The sequence below is a fragment of the Alosa alosa genome, chromosome 23 (genome assembly GCF_017589495.1).
Source record: "Alosa alosa isolate M-15738 ecotype Scorff River chromosome 23, AALO_Geno_1.1, whole genome shotgun sequence".
Taxonomy (NCBI): domain Eukaryota; kingdom Metazoa; phylum Chordata; class Actinopteri; order Clupeiformes; family Clupeidae; genus Alosa; species Alosa alosa.
In genome coordinates, this window is record NC_063211.1 from 620,001 (window position 1) to 637,500 (window position 17,500).

Below are 17,500 nucleotides of genomic sequence, written 5' to 3' on the forward strand. Positions count from 1 at the left end.
GTTGTGCTTATGTATATGTCTGTTAATTGCTTTCATCTTTTTTTCAGAATCTTTTACCTGGCCCTATGGTCCTACCCTCCCCCCAAGAACAAAACCTTTTCCAGTAAGCTGTTGGAAGCAACCTTATAGGATACAATGTGCACGCACACACACACACACGCACACACACACACACACACACACAAACACAGGCACACACGCACACACGGTCTAAATGTCCTTGAAGAAACCACAATGGAAATTAAGTTCTGAATCATAAATGAGTTGTGTGTGACTAGCGTGTGTGACTAGCGTGTGTGTGTGACTAGCGTGTGTGACTAGTGTGACTAGCGTGTGTGACTAGCATGTGTGACTAGTGTGACTAGCGTGTGTGACTAGTGTGACTAGCGTGTGTGACTAGTGTATGTGACTAGTGTGTGTGTGTGACTAGTGTGACTAGCGTGTGTGACTAGTGTGTGTGTGTGACTAGTGTGACTAGCGTGTGTGACTAGCGTGTGTGTGTGACGTGTGTGACTAGTGTGTGTGTGTGACTAGTGTGTGTGACTAGTGTGACTACCGTGTGTGACTAGTGTATGTGACTAGCGTGTGTGACTAGTGTGTGTGACTAGTGTGACTAGCGTGTGTGACTAGCGTGTGTGACTAGTGTGTGTGTGTGACTAGCGTGTGTGACTAGCGTGTGTGACTAGTGTGTGTGACTAGTTTGACTAGCGTGTGTGACTAGCGTGTGTGTGTGACTAGTGTGTGTGTGTGACTAGCGTGTGTGACTAGCGTGTGTGACTAGTGTGTGTGTGACTAGTGTGACTAGCGTGTGTGACTAGTGTGTGTGACTAGTGTGTGTGTGTGTGACTAGCAGTGTGACTAGCGTTAGGTGACTAGTGTGTGTGTGACTAGTGTGTGTGTGTGACTAGTGTGACTAGTGACTAGTGTGTGTGTGTGACTAGTGTGACTAGTGTGTGTGACTAGCGTGTGTGACTAGTGTGACTAGCGTGTGTGACTAGTGTGTGTGACTAGTGTGACTAGCGTGTGTGACTAGCGTGTGTGACTAGTGTGACTAGCGTGTGTGACTAGCGTGTGTTACTAGTGTGACTAGCGTGTGTGACTAGTGTGTGTGTGTGTGACTAGTGTGTGTGACTAGTGTGTGTGTGTGACTAGCGTGTGTGACTAGCGTGTGTGACTAGTGTGTGTGACTAGTGTGACTAGCGTGTGTGACTAGCGTGTGTGACTAGTGTGACTAGCGTGTGTGACTAGCGTGTGTGACTAGTGTGCCGTAATAAAAGTTCATGTAGTTTGCTCTGGGTGCCCTAATATTGGGAACGTATCTGCACATGGGTACAGGGCAGTGTGTTTAGCAGTGTGTGACTAGCGTGTGTTTAGCAGTGTTTTTGTGCCATCCTCCTGTTCATGTGTTCATTTCTCATCCTCCTGTTCATGTGTTCATCATGTGTGGTCAGAGCGCAGATGTTCATGTGTTCATGTGGTCTGAGCGCAGATGTTGACCTTTTGACTTCTCCACCAGGTGTTTCCAGTCTATGCTGATCCACGTGCAGATGCTCTGGGAGCTCATGTTGCTAGGCGAGCCTGTTGTCGTCATGGCGCCCTCGCCAACCGTTTGCTCTGAAACTGTGCTCGCCCTGGTCAGGTGTGTGTTGCCCTTTTGCACGATACTCTCTCCTACGGATTAACTTTGAGTAGAAAGTAGATATTCCCTCTGTTGATTTGCACGATACTCTCTCCTACGGATTACCTTTGAGTAGAAAGTAGATGTCCCCTCTGTTGATTTATTTGAGACATACATATCACATGTCTGTTAAATGTGTCAGCCAAGATAGCATGAAATAGAATTTGACCAACAAACCTGCAGTGAACAGTGTGTGAGGTCAAGACCTGGGGAGCATTAACTCTTCTTGGCTCAGACTGAAATTGACATGTTTACTTCTTAAGTTGCTAGTGTTGGCTGGGCCACTTTAAATGTGACCCTCCTGATGTCTCACGAGGGTGAGAGAGATTTCATTTCTCTGCTGATGGATGCTGGGATGTTGATTTCATTTCTCTGGGGTAAATGCAGAGACCAAAAAGAGTATATATACTATACTTCTACTTATATAGGGATCAAAAAGAGTATATATACTATACTTATACTTATATAGGGATCAAAAGAGTATATATACTATACTTCTACTTATATAGGGATCAAAAGAGTATATATACTATACTTCTACTTATATAGGGATCAAAAGAGTATATATACTATACTTCTGCTTATACTCATACTGAGATGTTGTCCTTATTCCCTGTCTGTACTGTACAGCGCTGTCTCTCCGCTGAAGTATTGCTGTGACTTCAGACCGTACTTCACCATCCATGACAGTGAGTTCAAGGAGTACACCACCCGGACACAGGCCCCGTGAGTACCCACCAATCAGCACACATCTTACTGTAGGATGTGTGAGCATTAGCCAATCAGCACACCTCTTACTGGAGCATGTGTGAGCATTAGCCAATCAGCACACCTGTTACTGGAGCATGTGTGAGCATTAGCCAATAAGCACGCCTCTTACTGGAGGATGTGTGAGCATTAGCCAATCACAGCTCTCAGTGGTAAAGTACTATCCAATCAGAACAGCATACATCCGCGCAGCTGCAAGATGTCCAGCGCACCACTGATTTAACGGAACAGAACTCAGGCAGTGTGTGTTGCCTTCAGAAACCCTCCCACAGCCTGTTGAACGTGCCCACAGTGTGTGTTGCCTTCAGAAACCCTCCTTGTTATAGCTTATAGCCCACAGCCTGTTGAACGTGCCCACAGTGTGTGTTGCCTTCAGAAATCCTCCTGTTATAGCTTCTCTGTTCACTTCAAAAGTTTGCAATACTTTGGTTTATCTGTAGGATACCACTGAAGTGTAAGGCTATTTTGAACATTGTCAGTGGTTTGAAAATAGCGATTTATTTTGACATGGATGTATGCACGCTGCAACACACTATTAAGCATTTTGTTGCTAATGCAAATAACAATCTAGCTCAAAACTCCTTCGATTAATGTAATTTTGCTCCCAAACGAAAGTTTGAACGTGTTATCAACCATAAACAGAACCCGTTATCAACCATAAATAGAACCCGTTATCAACCATAAACAGAATCAGCTATCAACCATAAATAGAACCCGTTATCAACCATTAATAGAACCCGTTATCTACCATAAATAACCCGTTATCCACCATAAATAACCCGTTATCAACCATAAATAACCCATTATCAACAATAAACAGACCCCAGGTTGTTCTTACTCCGGAGCATTCAACAGTAAAGCAAATATCTCCTATTGAAGCAGTTTTATTAATTTAGATTAAATAATACTAACCTCCCTCCTGTGTGTGTGTGTGTGTGTGTGTTTGTGTGTTTTTTTCTCAAGACCAAATGTGATTCTGGGAGTGACTAATCCATTTTTCATTAAGACCTTCCAGTTTTGGCCACACCTCATCCGGCTGGGTGAAGTCAAGATGACCGGTAAGAGGCAGAGGAGGCTTCTAGCTTCCTACTCAGTTTAAATGTATATGTCCTTCTCACTCAGTTGTAATGTACTGTATATGTCCTTCCCACTCAGTTGTAATGTATATGTCCTTCCCACTCAGTTGTAATGTATATGTCCTTCCCACTCAGTTTTAATGTATATGTCCTTCCCATTCAGTTTTAATGTATATGTCCTTCCCATTCAGTTCTGTAGCTCTACAGGCACAAGTGGAACCATTCAGTTTACATAGAGCACATAGAGCACATAGAGAACATAGAGAACATAGAGTGATGTAGAGCACATAGAGAACATAGAGAACATAGAGTGATGTAGAGCACATAGAGAACATAGAGAACATAGAGTGATGTAGAGCACATAGAGCACATAGAGAACATAGAGAACATAGAGTGATGTAGAGCACATAGAGCACAGGTGCATGAATGGCGTGTGTCCAGAGCACAGGTGCATGAATGGCGTGTGTCCAGAGCACAGGTGCATGGCCGCTGAACTGACCTGTCACTGACTAACCTCCCTGTGTGCTTCAGGTGATGTACCCAAACAGGTGAAGGTTAAAAAACTGGCCAAACTGAAGAGCCTCGACACCAAACCAGGTAACTCACGGAAATCATGCACATTAATATTAGACCACAAAACCCAGTTTATGGCAAGAATAAACTTTATTAATATTAGACCACAAAACCCAGTTTATGGCAAGAATAAACTTTATTTAATAGCAACATCCAGTGATGTATGTTTTGGTGTTCCCACAAAATGATGTGGAAAGGAAATATTTTACATTCAAGTTTAATTTTCCTATACCATCCACCCCATGGTGCCAGATGTGTTGAGCTATACATTTTCATATACCATCCACCCCATGGTGCCAGATGTGTTGAGCTATGGTCATCGTGTCTCTGTCTTAGGTATCTATACAGCCTATAAGACATTTCTGCACAAGGACAAGATGCTCATCAAACGCCTTCTCAAGGTACATACACACACAGGGAAACTTGCACACACACACGCCTTCTCAAGGTACATACATACACAAACACACACACACACACACACACACAGGGAAATTTGCACACACACCTTCTCAAGGTACACACACACACACACAGGGAAACTTGCACACACACACGCCTTCTCAAGGTGCACACCCACACACAGGGAAACTTGCACACACACACGCCTTCTCAAGGTACACACACACACACACACACACACACACACACACACACACACACAGGGAAACTTGCACACCCACACGCCTTCTCAAGGTACACACACACACACACACACACACAGGGAAACTTGCACACACACCTTCTCAAGGTACACACACACACACACAATAATATCAGGAAATTTTGCACACGCACACGCAGTTATTGGTAAAGAAACAGCCACTACACGAGCATGTGCCCTTCATCTCTCTCTCTTTCTTCATCCCTGTTTTCTCTCCCTCTCTCCATCCCAGGGCATCCAGAGGAGGAGTAGGAGCGAAGTGCACAGCGCCACCTTGAGGCGGCACCTGCTGGAGCTGACTCAGAGTTTCATCATCCCTCTGGTGGGCTTTACACCGCATTGTAATGTACACACACACACCACACACCACACACACACACACACACACCACACACACACACACACACACGCACACCCACACATACACATACACACACCACACACCACACACACACACACACACACACACACACACACACCACACACACACACACACACACACACATAAATACAATTTGACACACACACACACAATTACTACATACACACACACACCACACACACACACAATACACACATATAAACATTAATTTGCCACACACACACACATACTACACACACACACAATACACACACACTCCACACATACACACATATAAATATTCCACACACACACACACATTACACACCGTGCCCTGTACCTTCCACACACACACACCACACACACACACACATTACACACACGCATACATTACCCACACACACACACACACAGACACACACATAAACACACCCACACACATAAATATTACACCTACCTTAACCATTAATATTAACACACACACATTCACACACCATTTCACACACACACAATTACACACCACACACACACACACACTCATTAATACACACACACACACACACACCATATCATATATACATATATACATATATATATATATATACACATACACATATATACATACACATATATATATATATATATATATACATATACATATATATATATATACATATATATATATATACATATATATATATATATATACATATATATACCTATATATATATATATACATATATATACCTATATATATACACATACACACACACATACTACACACACACACACACATACTACACACACACACACGCATACACACACACACACACACACACCACACACACACACACATACACACACACATACACACACACACACACGCATACACACACACACACACACACACACACACACACCCACACATACACACACATAAACACACCCACACACACACACACACACACACACACACATACCTACACACACACACACACACACACGCACACACCACACACACACACACACACAATACATGCCACATACAATACATTTGCCTACACACACACACACACACGCACACACACACACACTATAACACAAACGCATCATACCACACGCACACAGTCACACTGCACTACACACGCACAGGCTCACAAACACACTTTATATCATAGTCACACTTCACAATCCATCATACATGCTTACACCCTAATACCTACACGCGACACTAGGGGGTAGTACGGTACAACAGAAGTCACGATTCGATCTATACCGTTCTCGACATCACGGTTCGGCATAATGGAGGGAAAGTAAATCAAAAAATGCAGAAGGCATAGAATAATGATTTTGAAAATACAATACAGTAGGCTTAGACTTTCAACATCCGTGTTTGGTTGTATATCATGGGTCTACAGTTTGCCCCAATATGTTTCAGTGTACATACAGTAATAATCTACTAACTGTGAAAATGTCACACTATTTTGCTTTCTTTTAAAAAAAAACAAAAATTGTCTTTCTTTTGCTTCATAAATGGATTCAGCCTAACTAAAAGTCACATGACTTTACCGTCAGCGATGGTTTGTTTATTAGCCTGGTTAGCTGCTGACACTTGACACTTACAGCCAGTTTCTTCATGTGAGAGCACAACACAAGTTGCCCCCTCACATAAAGGTGATCACCACACGGGTTTACACCAGCGTTCAGAGAACAACACAAGTTACTACATAAAGGTGATCACCACACGGTTTACACCAGCTCTTCATGTGAGAGCACAACACAAGTTACCCTCACATAAAGCAGATCACCACACACAACACAAGTTATCTCCTACATAAAGGTGATCACCACACGGTTTACACCAGCTCTTCATGAGAGCACAACACAAGTTGTCCTAACATAAAGGATCACCACACTGTTTACATCAGCTCTTCATGTGAGAGCACAACACAAGTTACCACACATAAAGGTATCACCACACGGTTTACACCAGCTCTTCAATGTGAGAGCACAACAAATACAAGTCACACATAAAGGTGATCACCACATGGTTTCCACCACTTTCCATCATTACAGAATCATTTTGCCGCTTTGGCCCTATTTGTGTATCTAAAGGCTGGTAAGAAATGCAGGGAGATGTTTTTTTGTCCCTCGCCTGTACTGCTGAACTGATTGGAAAAACCAAAAGTTTTCCCAGACTTGGCGATCTTAGAGAGATCTCTTTTGTGGGTCGCCACCACTCATCATACCCGGCCCTTAGTGCTGCTTGCTGTCTCTGACTGACTCACTCATCATACCCGGCCCTAGTGCTGCTGCTGTCTCTGACTGACTCACCCATCATACCCGCCCTAGTGCTGCTGCTGACTGACTCCACTCATCATACCCGTCCCCAGTGCTGCTGCTGAATGACTCACCATCATACCCATCCCCAGTGCTGCTGCTGACTGACCCAATCATACTCCGCCCCTAGTGCTGCTGCTGAATGACTCACCCATCATACCCGCCCTTAGTGCTGCCAAGGAATGACTACCCTCATCAGTACTCCATCCCCAGTGCTGCTGCTGATCGACTCAATCATACCCGTCCTTAGTGCTGCTGCTGTTCGACTGACTCAGTCGACCGTCGACCTGACAAAAAATTGTAACCCACGAGGGCGGACCTCGCCACCTATGGCGCCAATGAGAGCTTCACAGAGCCAAAGCAGGACTACAGATTAGGTGTCCCTAATGAACTCACAGATCTAACAGAGCTAAAGCAGACTACAGATTAGGTGTCCCCTAATGAACTCGTATCTAACAGTAGTTGCATTAATCCATTTATGCCGCAGTTTTATTTATTTTTATACCGTGTGTTCTGTGTAAATTCATGCACAGAACCGCGATTCATTTACAATTGGGTTCAATTATCATACATACGTACTGCGTTATTTCTAACACACACACACACACACAGACATGCTCACACACTAATACCCACACACACAGACATGCTCACACACCAATACAGTACCCACACACAAACTACTAATGTGCAACTTAATACACAACCCTCAATAGAAGTTGGTGTGTTTGTCTGCTAGAGGTGACCCAGGGTTTCATCATTCCTCTGTTATATGCCACATCCATCTGGAAATGTGACATGTGCTCTCTGCCTCTCCCTCCTTCTCTCTCCCTCTCTTTTTTCTCTCACTGGATTCACATACAATCTCTCTATCCTGCTGAAAATGACTTTTCTTAATCACTCTAAAGGAATGAAAAGAATATGTTTGTGCACAAAGCTGTGTCTCTGTTTGTGTGTTTGCTTGCCTGGCTGCCTCTATGGGTTAGTCTTCATATTTATGTTTATGTGTGTGTGTGTGTGTGTATGTATGTGTGTGTGTGTGTGTGTGTGTGTATTTGTGTGTGTGTGTGTGTGTGTGTGTGTGTATTTGTGTGTGTATGTGTGTGTGTGTGAGTGTTTTCTCCATCAGGAACGTTACCTGGCCAGCCTCATGCCTCTTCAACGCTCCATATCACCGTGGAAGGTGGGTTTCAACTGTGTGTGTGTGTGTGTGTGTGTGAGAGAGAGAGAGAGAGTAAAAATATACATTACATAGCATTGTGCTTTATGAATAAACTTGATGTTGACATTAACATTAACACAATAGTGATAAAATGACCGCATGTTTATATATATATAAGTATAAGTATATATACTCTTTTGATCCCGTGAGGGAAATTTGGTCTCTGCATTTATCCCAATCCGTGAATTAGTGAAACACACACAGCACACAGTGAACACACAGTGAGGTGAAGCACACACTAATCCCGGCGCAGTGGGCTGCCTGCATCAACAGCGGCGCTCGGGGAGCAGTGAGGGGTTAGGTGCCTTGCTCAAGGGCACTTCAGCTGCGCCTACTGGTCGGGGTTCGAACCGGCAACCCTCCGGTTACAAGTCCGAAGCGCTAACCAATAGGCCACGGCTGCCCCTTATGATGAGAGTCCTTCCTTCTGTGTGTGTGTATGCGTGTGTGTGTATGTGTGTGTATGTGTGTGTGTGTGAGATCAGACCCCTCCTCAAATCCGCCCCTTCAGTCAGGACGAGTTCATCGGCACACTGGACCATGCAGGACCTCAGCTCACCTCTGTACTGAAAGGTGATTGGCTGGGCCTCTATAGGTAACGTCTGCTTCCAACAACATAACATAAATATCAGATATGACATAACAGACCCAATAACATAAATATCAGATATGACATAACAGACCCAATATATGACATAACAGACCCAATAAAATAAATATCAGATATGACATAACAGACCCAATAACATAAATATCAGATATGACATAACAGACCCAATATATGACATAACAGACCCAATAAAATAAATATCAGATATGACATAACAGACCCAATAACATAGTCTTTTAAATCCTATTTTTGTATCTAGTCTCTAGATTTACTCTAGTCATTCCAAAATGTTTGCCTTTGTGTGTGTGTGTTTGTGTAGGCGTTTCTTTCGCTCTCAGAACTTTGACGGCTGGTACCGGCTGAGACTTCGTGAAATGACGCAGAAGGTGGAGTCACTACACCTTGAGATAATCTGTGATGCAGTAAGTCTGCGCGTACACACATACACACACACACACACACACACACACTGGGATCTGGGATGGGAAAGTGAAATAATCTGGCCAAATTCTAAATAACTCCCTGCAGGGACGTTGGAAGTATTTTCTGAGAGGGGGTGCAGTCAATATTGGAGGGTGTCCAGGGGTTTCTGGGAAATGTTAGGAAGTCTGGCTGCTAAACACGCCATTTTAATGCAGTTTGGGGGGGGACAGAACAGAGCAAGCAACACCCCTCATCTGTGTGGCTCATAACATGTAGGCCTACATTATCTACCGCGACTTTAGTCTAGCCGACAACAGCCTAATTTCGAGGTGTTTCGATGTATCACTGGGCTAAGCTGCCTAAGCTGATGTCTAAGCTGTAGCCTAATTAACCTATAATATCTACAGTAAATGTAAAAGACACAAAATAATGACAGAACTGTAAGATCAAACTCAAAAACCTTTGAAGTCTACTCAAAGCAAGTTTGCAGACGTATGCCAATGGATTATAAATAAATTGTGCTCGCCCCTCCCTCCCGTCCAACTGAAACTCTCCTGAATGCACATCTTGTCGGTAACCTGACTCCGCATTTGCTCTGCATGTCCATCTGGAAACTTTCTGTTGGAGAACTTTTGGGAAGGGGCGGAAATACTGGTTAGCTGATTGCATCCAATGACAGTGGTGTACGATTGGGAATGGCCTTGTGGTTAAGGTTGATAAGAAGTTTGGTGGTTTGGTCCCTGCCCCCACCCCCACCCTTCTCACTGATGCAATCACTGATTGAGCATCGCAGGGAAACCATTTGTCTATCACCACCTATGTTGGTTATCGACGGGCCAAATCAACCAATCAGATGAACAAAGTGTTCTTCTTTACATTACATTACATTACATTACATTACATTTGGCTGACGCATTTCTAGCCAAAGCGACTATCAACATGGTAAAGTTTTAAGTTTTAAGTTTACGGTTTAAGTTTTAGAGCAATTCTCAACAATTTTAGGACAATGTTATTTTTAACGGCACAAATCAGCACAAACATAGCACAAACGATTGAGACCATTTTGGTGAGTTTTGGACATTGGTGGGGGGCTGGTGATGTCACGCGAGTAATAAATAAACCATAATAACTTAGAAAACATAGTAGCACAAATGTTTCTTTGATGGCATTAAATCAGCACAAACCTAGCACAAACGATTGAGACTATTTTGGAAAGATTTGGACATTGATGGGGGCTGATGACGCCACACGGTAACAAATAACGTGGAATATCTTAAAAAACATAGTAGCACAAATGTTACTTTTAACGGCACAAATGAGCACAAACGATTGACACTATTTTGGGGAGATTTGGACAAGTCTGGGGGGCTGAGTGACGTCACTGGCCAGAAAATGTAAAGTTTAATTACCCTTAAAACCCTTAACAGCACAAACAATAATTTGTACGGCACAAACCGGCACAAACGTAGCACAAACGAATAGCAGTGTTTTCATAATTTTTGAATAATATGGGGGGCCAGCTTCACGCAGGTGCCAAAGTTAACTATACAGTAGTAGGCTATAAAAATTATCAAAGTTGTATTTAGCCTATTCACTGCAGTAGACCTGCATCACTGTATGAAACATTACAAAAACATGAAACATAACATAACATAGAACTGTAAATCATCTGATAATCTAATATTTACAGATATCTAGGCTATATATAACATTTATTTTATATTTGGCCTGTTATGAAATCATGTATTGAACAATTTAAGCACAGCTCAGCTTTAGGAAAAAAATAAGCCAAATCAAATAGCCTAGATGCATGCTTAGCATTTTGTGATCATTAAGGCTACTTTCACAAACTCTTAGTCAGCTGTCCTTCTGATTTACCAATATCTAGGCTTATATTTGTAACATTTATTTTGTATTTGGCCCGCTATGAAATCATGTGAACAATTTAAACACATTGTAAAACTTAAAGCCCAAATTTGGAGACATCCATGTATGTCTAACTTACTGCAAATTCAAAACTGGATTACTCTGGAACGGCTAACTGTACAGGGGACTGCTTTACACCTTTGTGTTCGGTAAGGTCTCCTGTTTATTCTGAAATATGGTTTGTCATGTGTTAAAAAGAAGGGTTCGTAAAGTATTCCACCGAGATGAATGGGTAGGGAGATCATGGGACGAACCTTCAGTAGAATGTATGATTAAATTGAATTATATTATTTACTTTTTCACAACCGCTCAACACAGCAATTATTGGCGAACATCGCTTAAAAGCTGGAGAAAAAGCTCTTTCATGTGATACTTTGTGATGTCTGTGTGATGAATAGGCTATTTTGGCGAGTAGTTCAACTGAGAATGGGTGAATTTGGCCGTCGTGGCCGCCGTGAAATTCCTACCCTGGTTACGCGGTCAGTTTAAGACGGCTGGTGAGTGCTAGGATCAGCAAGACTTGTTGTAAGTGTTGCTATGAGAGGAGATGTTCTCTAAAGAGCTAGGTCTTCAGGAGTTTTTGAAAATGGAGAGGGATGTCCCTGCCCTTGTAGGAACTGGCAGTGTGTTCCACCAACGAGGAACAACAGATGAGAAAAGTTTGGATTGGCTTGAGCGCACCGTGGTAGAACTAGACGTCGCTAGCCTGAGGAGCGCAGCGGTCTGGAGGTAGCGTATGTCTGTATGAGGGCATTCAAGTAGGTGGGAGCAGAACCGGAGAGTACTTTGTAGGGCAAGCGTTAGAGCCCCTTGATTTTGATGCGGGTCAGCCATAGGTAGCTAGTGTAGCTGGATGAGCAGCGGGCAACATGTGCCCTTTTGGGTTGGTTGTAGACCAGGCGCTGGCGCCAAGCGTTCTGATCATCTGAAGTGGTTTCACCCGCAGGCTGGGAGACCTGTCAGAGGGCGTTGAAGTAATGAATGTTGACATGACTATTGCCTGAACCAGAAGTTGGGTAGCATCTTGATGTTGATGTCGTGGTGTATGGTAGGTTTAGCTGGAAGGACCAGCAGTTCAGTCTTTGAGAGGTTCAGCTGAGGAGGTGTGCCTTCATCCATGTAGATGTCTGAGAGGCAATCTGAGATCCATGCTGAAACCAAGGGGGTCATCAGGGGAAAGGGACAGATAGAGCTGTGTGTCGTCTGCATAGCAGTGGTATGAGAAGCCATGCGACGGATAATCTCTCCCCAAGGAGGTGGTGTAGATAGCAAAGAGAAGGGGGCCCAGCACTGAGCCCTGGGGACCCTGTGGTGAGATGGTGAGGTGCAGATAGCTGACCAAGCTATGATACGTTAAACGAGCATCCTGTGAGGTAGGATTCAAAACCAGGAGAGAGCAGAACCGGAGATTCCCATGTCAGCGAGTATAGAGAGAAGGATCGCGGTGATTAACCGTGGTCAAAGGCAGCCGATAAGTCAAGCAGAATGAGTACTGATGACCGAAATGTCACCCTGGCTTTCTTTTAAGGCTTCTGTTACAGACAGCAGAGCGCCGGTAGAGTGGCCGCTTTGAACCCAGACTGATTTGGATCCAGAAGGTTGTTCTGTGAAAGGAAGTCAGAGACCTGTTTGGAGACTGCTCGCCAATGCCTTTGGATAGGAAAAAGGCAGGAGTGAGACAGGGCGGTAGTTCTCGACTTGAGCAGGGTTGATAGGAAGCTTTTCTTAAGTAACTGGTGTTACCCGGGCCATTTGAACGCTGTTGGAAATGTGCCGGAGGGTTAGTGAGGCACTGATCACATGTGTGATATCTGGAGCGATGGTCGGGCTGATGGACTGAAGTAGGCTCGAGGGTATAGGGTCCAGCGGCGAGCATGTGGTAGGACGGCTGCATGTCAGGAGTCTAGATACTTCACTCGAGAGAGCCGTGAATGCTGAAAAAGATGTTCCAGCAGTCCCTAGAGGTTGTAGGAGTCACGGGTATCTGAGTCAGATGCGTTGAGGGGCATGTAGAGAATTTACTGCTAATTGTCGCCACTTTATTTGTAAAAATGAGGCGAGGGTATCTGCAGTAAGGCTGGATGGAGGAGGAGGCAGCTGAGGGTTGAGTAGCGATTTAAAGGTTGAGAAAAGTTTTGAAAGTGTCTGTAAGCGCTTTGATTTTGTAATTGTAGAAAGTCAGTCTTAGCAGCAGTGATGCTGGCTGAGAAGGAGGTCAGGAGTGTCTGGTAGTTTTGAGGTCATCAGTTAGTTTGGATTTGTGCCATTTTCCAGTTTGGTTGCGCTGCGATCGGAGGGTATCATTTAGCCATGGATGAGAGTGTTTGGATCGAGCTGGCCTTTGTGGGTAAGAGGGCACAGCTCATCTAGACACAAGCTCAGTGTGGAGCAGAGCGAGAATGGGCTCATTAAACCTCCAGAGAGGAGAAGGTGTTGAGTGGAGGTAGACCGGAGGCAACCACGGAGGAGAAGTGCTGAGAGACAGGTTCGATGTTGCAGCTTAAACGTGACCATCGGGCTGAGGAGCCGGAGGCTGTTCTGTCAGGCTGACGTTGAACTGGATGAAGAAGTGGTCAGAAAGATGGAGAGGCGCCACCATGAGGGTGTCTGTGCTGCAGTTCCGAAAAGATCAAGTCAAGCTCTTTGCCAGCTTTGTGAGTCGGTGGGCTTTGAACCAGTTTGAGGTCAAAAGAGTGGATCAGGGCCAAAGTCTGCTGAGCCTGGGGCATCTAAGTGGATGTTCATATCGCCCGAGAACAAGAAGCGGACAGTCATGCTCAGGGATGGAGGACAGCAGAGTGTCCAGCTTGTCCATAAAGCCGCCCTAGTTGGCCTGGAGGGCGGTAGATGACCAGCACGTAGAGTTTTGCTGGGTGATCACTGGCATGGAATTCAATGAGGCACATTTGTTTGAAGGCAGTAGCGGGGTGAATTTCCATTTGTTGGAGATCAGCAGGTTCGCTCCCACCTCCCTCGGCCCAGATGGGCGAGGGTGTGGATAGTGTAAGGTTAGTGGAGAGTTCAGCCGGGGTGGCAGTGTTCTCTGGTTTGATCCAAGTCTCAGTGAGAGCAAGGAGTTCCAATGAAAGGTGGTTGGCATAGCCAGCTATGAAGTCCGTTTGTTGACTCATGGATTGACAGTTCCACAAGCCCATGGAGAAGGAGTTTCTGTAGGTAAGGACCGTTTAAGTTGCTGGAGGTTAAGGCGATTTCTGCCCCTTTGGCATGATGCCGCTTTTCTGTGATGGCCGGTTATTACAGATATGGTGGAATGGCACATTTTTGCCTTTGTCGGCCTGTGCTCGTGAACTTGCACAGGTAAACTTGCTCGTCTTGACCGTTAGGGCCTTTAAACGTAATGGCTTAAACGAGGGCTGCCGCTCACGCTGACGCTCAGCAACAGCCTCTATTGTTATGCTGACAGGAATTGCACGCAGCTGTCCTCGTGTCTCACTAATGATGAATCAGCGAGACCGCCCTCTGACGCTCGATTGAGCTTAGATTGTTCAAAAGGGTGTTCATTACTGTCAACTGAAAGTCCGCCGCCACACCGACCGAAACTTCGCAGTTTCAAGTAGCCTCCTCCCTCAGCTGTTCCCCAAACGCCCAGAGTCCAATTCTAAACACTTGGAGAGGATTGGCCAGTAGTAGCCTATGTGTTCTTCCTTTCTCTCTCCCAACTCACTGCCTAATGCCTTTGTTTACAATTAAGTCAGGTAATGTAACTAACGTTAACGTTTTTAAACTTTCCATTTGTATGTGACATGAACCTCATCAACTACAATCCCCCACCAAGTGTTAGGCCCTACACTTCCGAAGAAAGTATATTCCTCCATTACGGACTGGAATTGGCCGTGCGAATCAATCTTGCTGCAAATAATCAGACGAGGGACAGAAGCACCGGCATAAATTAACTTTGCATAAAACAACTGCTCTGAAAACAGAACACAGTTGCAGTGTAGCTAAGGGCCGGTCTACACAGACACAAGTGGCTTGGCACACCTCCGCTTTCATTGTCTTTGACTCCTAGGGTTAGGTTAGGGGAACATGATATTTGGTGGAGTGGGTGACTGTGAGTGCACTGGCCGATTGGATCCAACCACACCAACAAGGAAGGGAATAAGGGTATGAAAAGAGGTCAACTGTCAAAATAAAATAATAATATGTAAATAAAAATATATAATATATAATTAGAAAACGTAAAATTGGGGAAGAAAAATAAATAAATAATTACTTAATTCACGGGGTTAAGATAAGGGGTAAGGGAGTTAGGGACAAGGGGCTGGCTAGGATAAGGTGGGGGGAGTCGGGCCTTGGGGAGCTGAGGCTAGCCTGAGGGTGGGGGGTAAGGATTAGTTAGGGCTGGGGCTTGGCCTAAGGGTTGGGGTTAGCCTAAGGGGCTGGTTGGAATTTAGCCATGGCTGGAGGTTAGGGCTAAGGGGTGGGGGCTGGAGGTTAGGGTTGGACACATAATGGGGGTTGGAGGTTAGGGCTTAGGGATGGGGTTAGGTTAAAGGGGTGGGGCAGGGGGTTAGGTTAAAGGGTGGAGGGCTTTAGGGATGGGGGTTAGGTTAAGGGTGGGGCTGAGGTTAGGTTAAAGGGAGGCTAGGCTTAGGGATGGGGGTTAGGTTAAAGGGGGAGGCCAGGTTTAGGGATGGGGGTTAGGTTAAGGGGTGGGGCTGGGGGGTTAGGTTTAGGGGTTGGGGTTTGGGCCAAGCAGCTGGGTGGGTTAAAACTAGGGACTGGGGCTGAAAAGAAAAAGTAAGTGCAAAGAATTGGGGCTGGGAGTAAGGGATAGACTAAAACCAGGAAAGTGCTATAAGTGCTAGAAATCAAAAAAGTGCTATAAGTGCTAAAAATCAAAAGTGTAAAATTCATGAGAGACAACCTTTGAAAATAAACACAACACTGCAGAAATAAAAAGTAAAGACATCTAAATTGTGTAAGGTGAAAATGAATAATAAAAAGTAAAAGTCCTGGGTTAGTCTAGGGGAAATGGAAAAATGGGGTGAACTGGGGTGGAGTTAGGGTTAGGGTTAGGGTTAGACTCCTAGGGTTAGGGTTAGGGTTTGACTCCCTGCATTCCCACCCCCCACTTGCTACGCCTTCATCCACATCATCATTTGTTACTTTATTTTGGGCTTGTAGCTATATAGCACATTAAATAAATGTGTGTTTGTGTGTGTGTGTGTTTGTGTGTGTGTGTGTATGTGTTTGTGTTTGTGTCTGTATGTATCTGAGGATCTGCTGGCCTGGACAAGAGACAGGTCAGAAGTGGAGATTGTAGACCTCATCCTTAAACTACGCGAGAAGCTGGTGAGGATAACCTGATCACACACGAAACCTGATCACACACACGGCTTAATCACACACACATGAGGCCTGATCACACACACATGAGACCTGATCACACACACGGCCGGATCACACACACAACCTGATCACACACACGGCTTGATCACACATTAGACCTGATCACACACACATTAGACCTGAACACATTAGACCTGATCACACACACATGAGGCCTGATCACACACACATGAGGCCTGATCACACACACATTAGACCTGATCACACACACGGCTTGATCACACACAAATGAGGCCTGATCACACACACATTAGACCTGATCACACACACATGAAGCCTGATCACACACAAATGAGGCCTGATCACACACACATTAGACCTGATCACACACACATGAGGCCTGATCACACACACATGAGGCCTGATCACACACACATGAGGCCTGATCACACACACGAGGCCTGATCACACACACATGAGGCCTGATCACACACGGCCTGACGCTGTCTGACACACACACACTGCACACAGAACTCCTCTCTTTCT

The 17,500-nt window shown here is 44.7% G+C and overlaps 1 protein-coding gene across 1 annotated transcript in view; it reads left to right on the forward strand.

Moving 5' to 3' along the window:
* The window catches only part of dennd6b (DENN/MADD domain containing 6B), a 23,437-nt gene that overhangs the window by 4,796 nt on the left and 1,141 nt on the right, over positions 1-17,500 (forward strand). Inside the window, exons 9-19 of the mRNA XM_048235526.1 lie at positions 48-103; positions 1,517-1,639; positions 2,309-2,404; positions 3,410-3,504; positions 4,054-4,119; positions 4,432-4,496; positions 4,992-5,081; positions 8,590-8,643; positions 9,168-9,277; positions 9,612-9,714; positions 16,883-16,957. Of these exons, the coding sequence (XP_048091483.1) occupies positions 48-103; positions 1,517-1,639; positions 2,309-2,404; positions 3,410-3,504; positions 4,054-4,119; positions 4,432-4,496; positions 4,992-5,081; positions 8,590-8,643; positions 9,168-9,277; positions 9,612-9,714; positions 16,883-16,957 (933 nt within the window). The remainder of the gene's footprint in view (positions 1-47; positions 104-1,516; positions 1,640-2,308; positions 2,405-3,409; positions 3,505-4,053; positions 4,120-4,431; positions 4,497-4,991; positions 5,082-8,589; positions 8,644-9,167; positions 9,278-9,611; positions 9,715-16,882; positions 16,958-17,500) is intronic.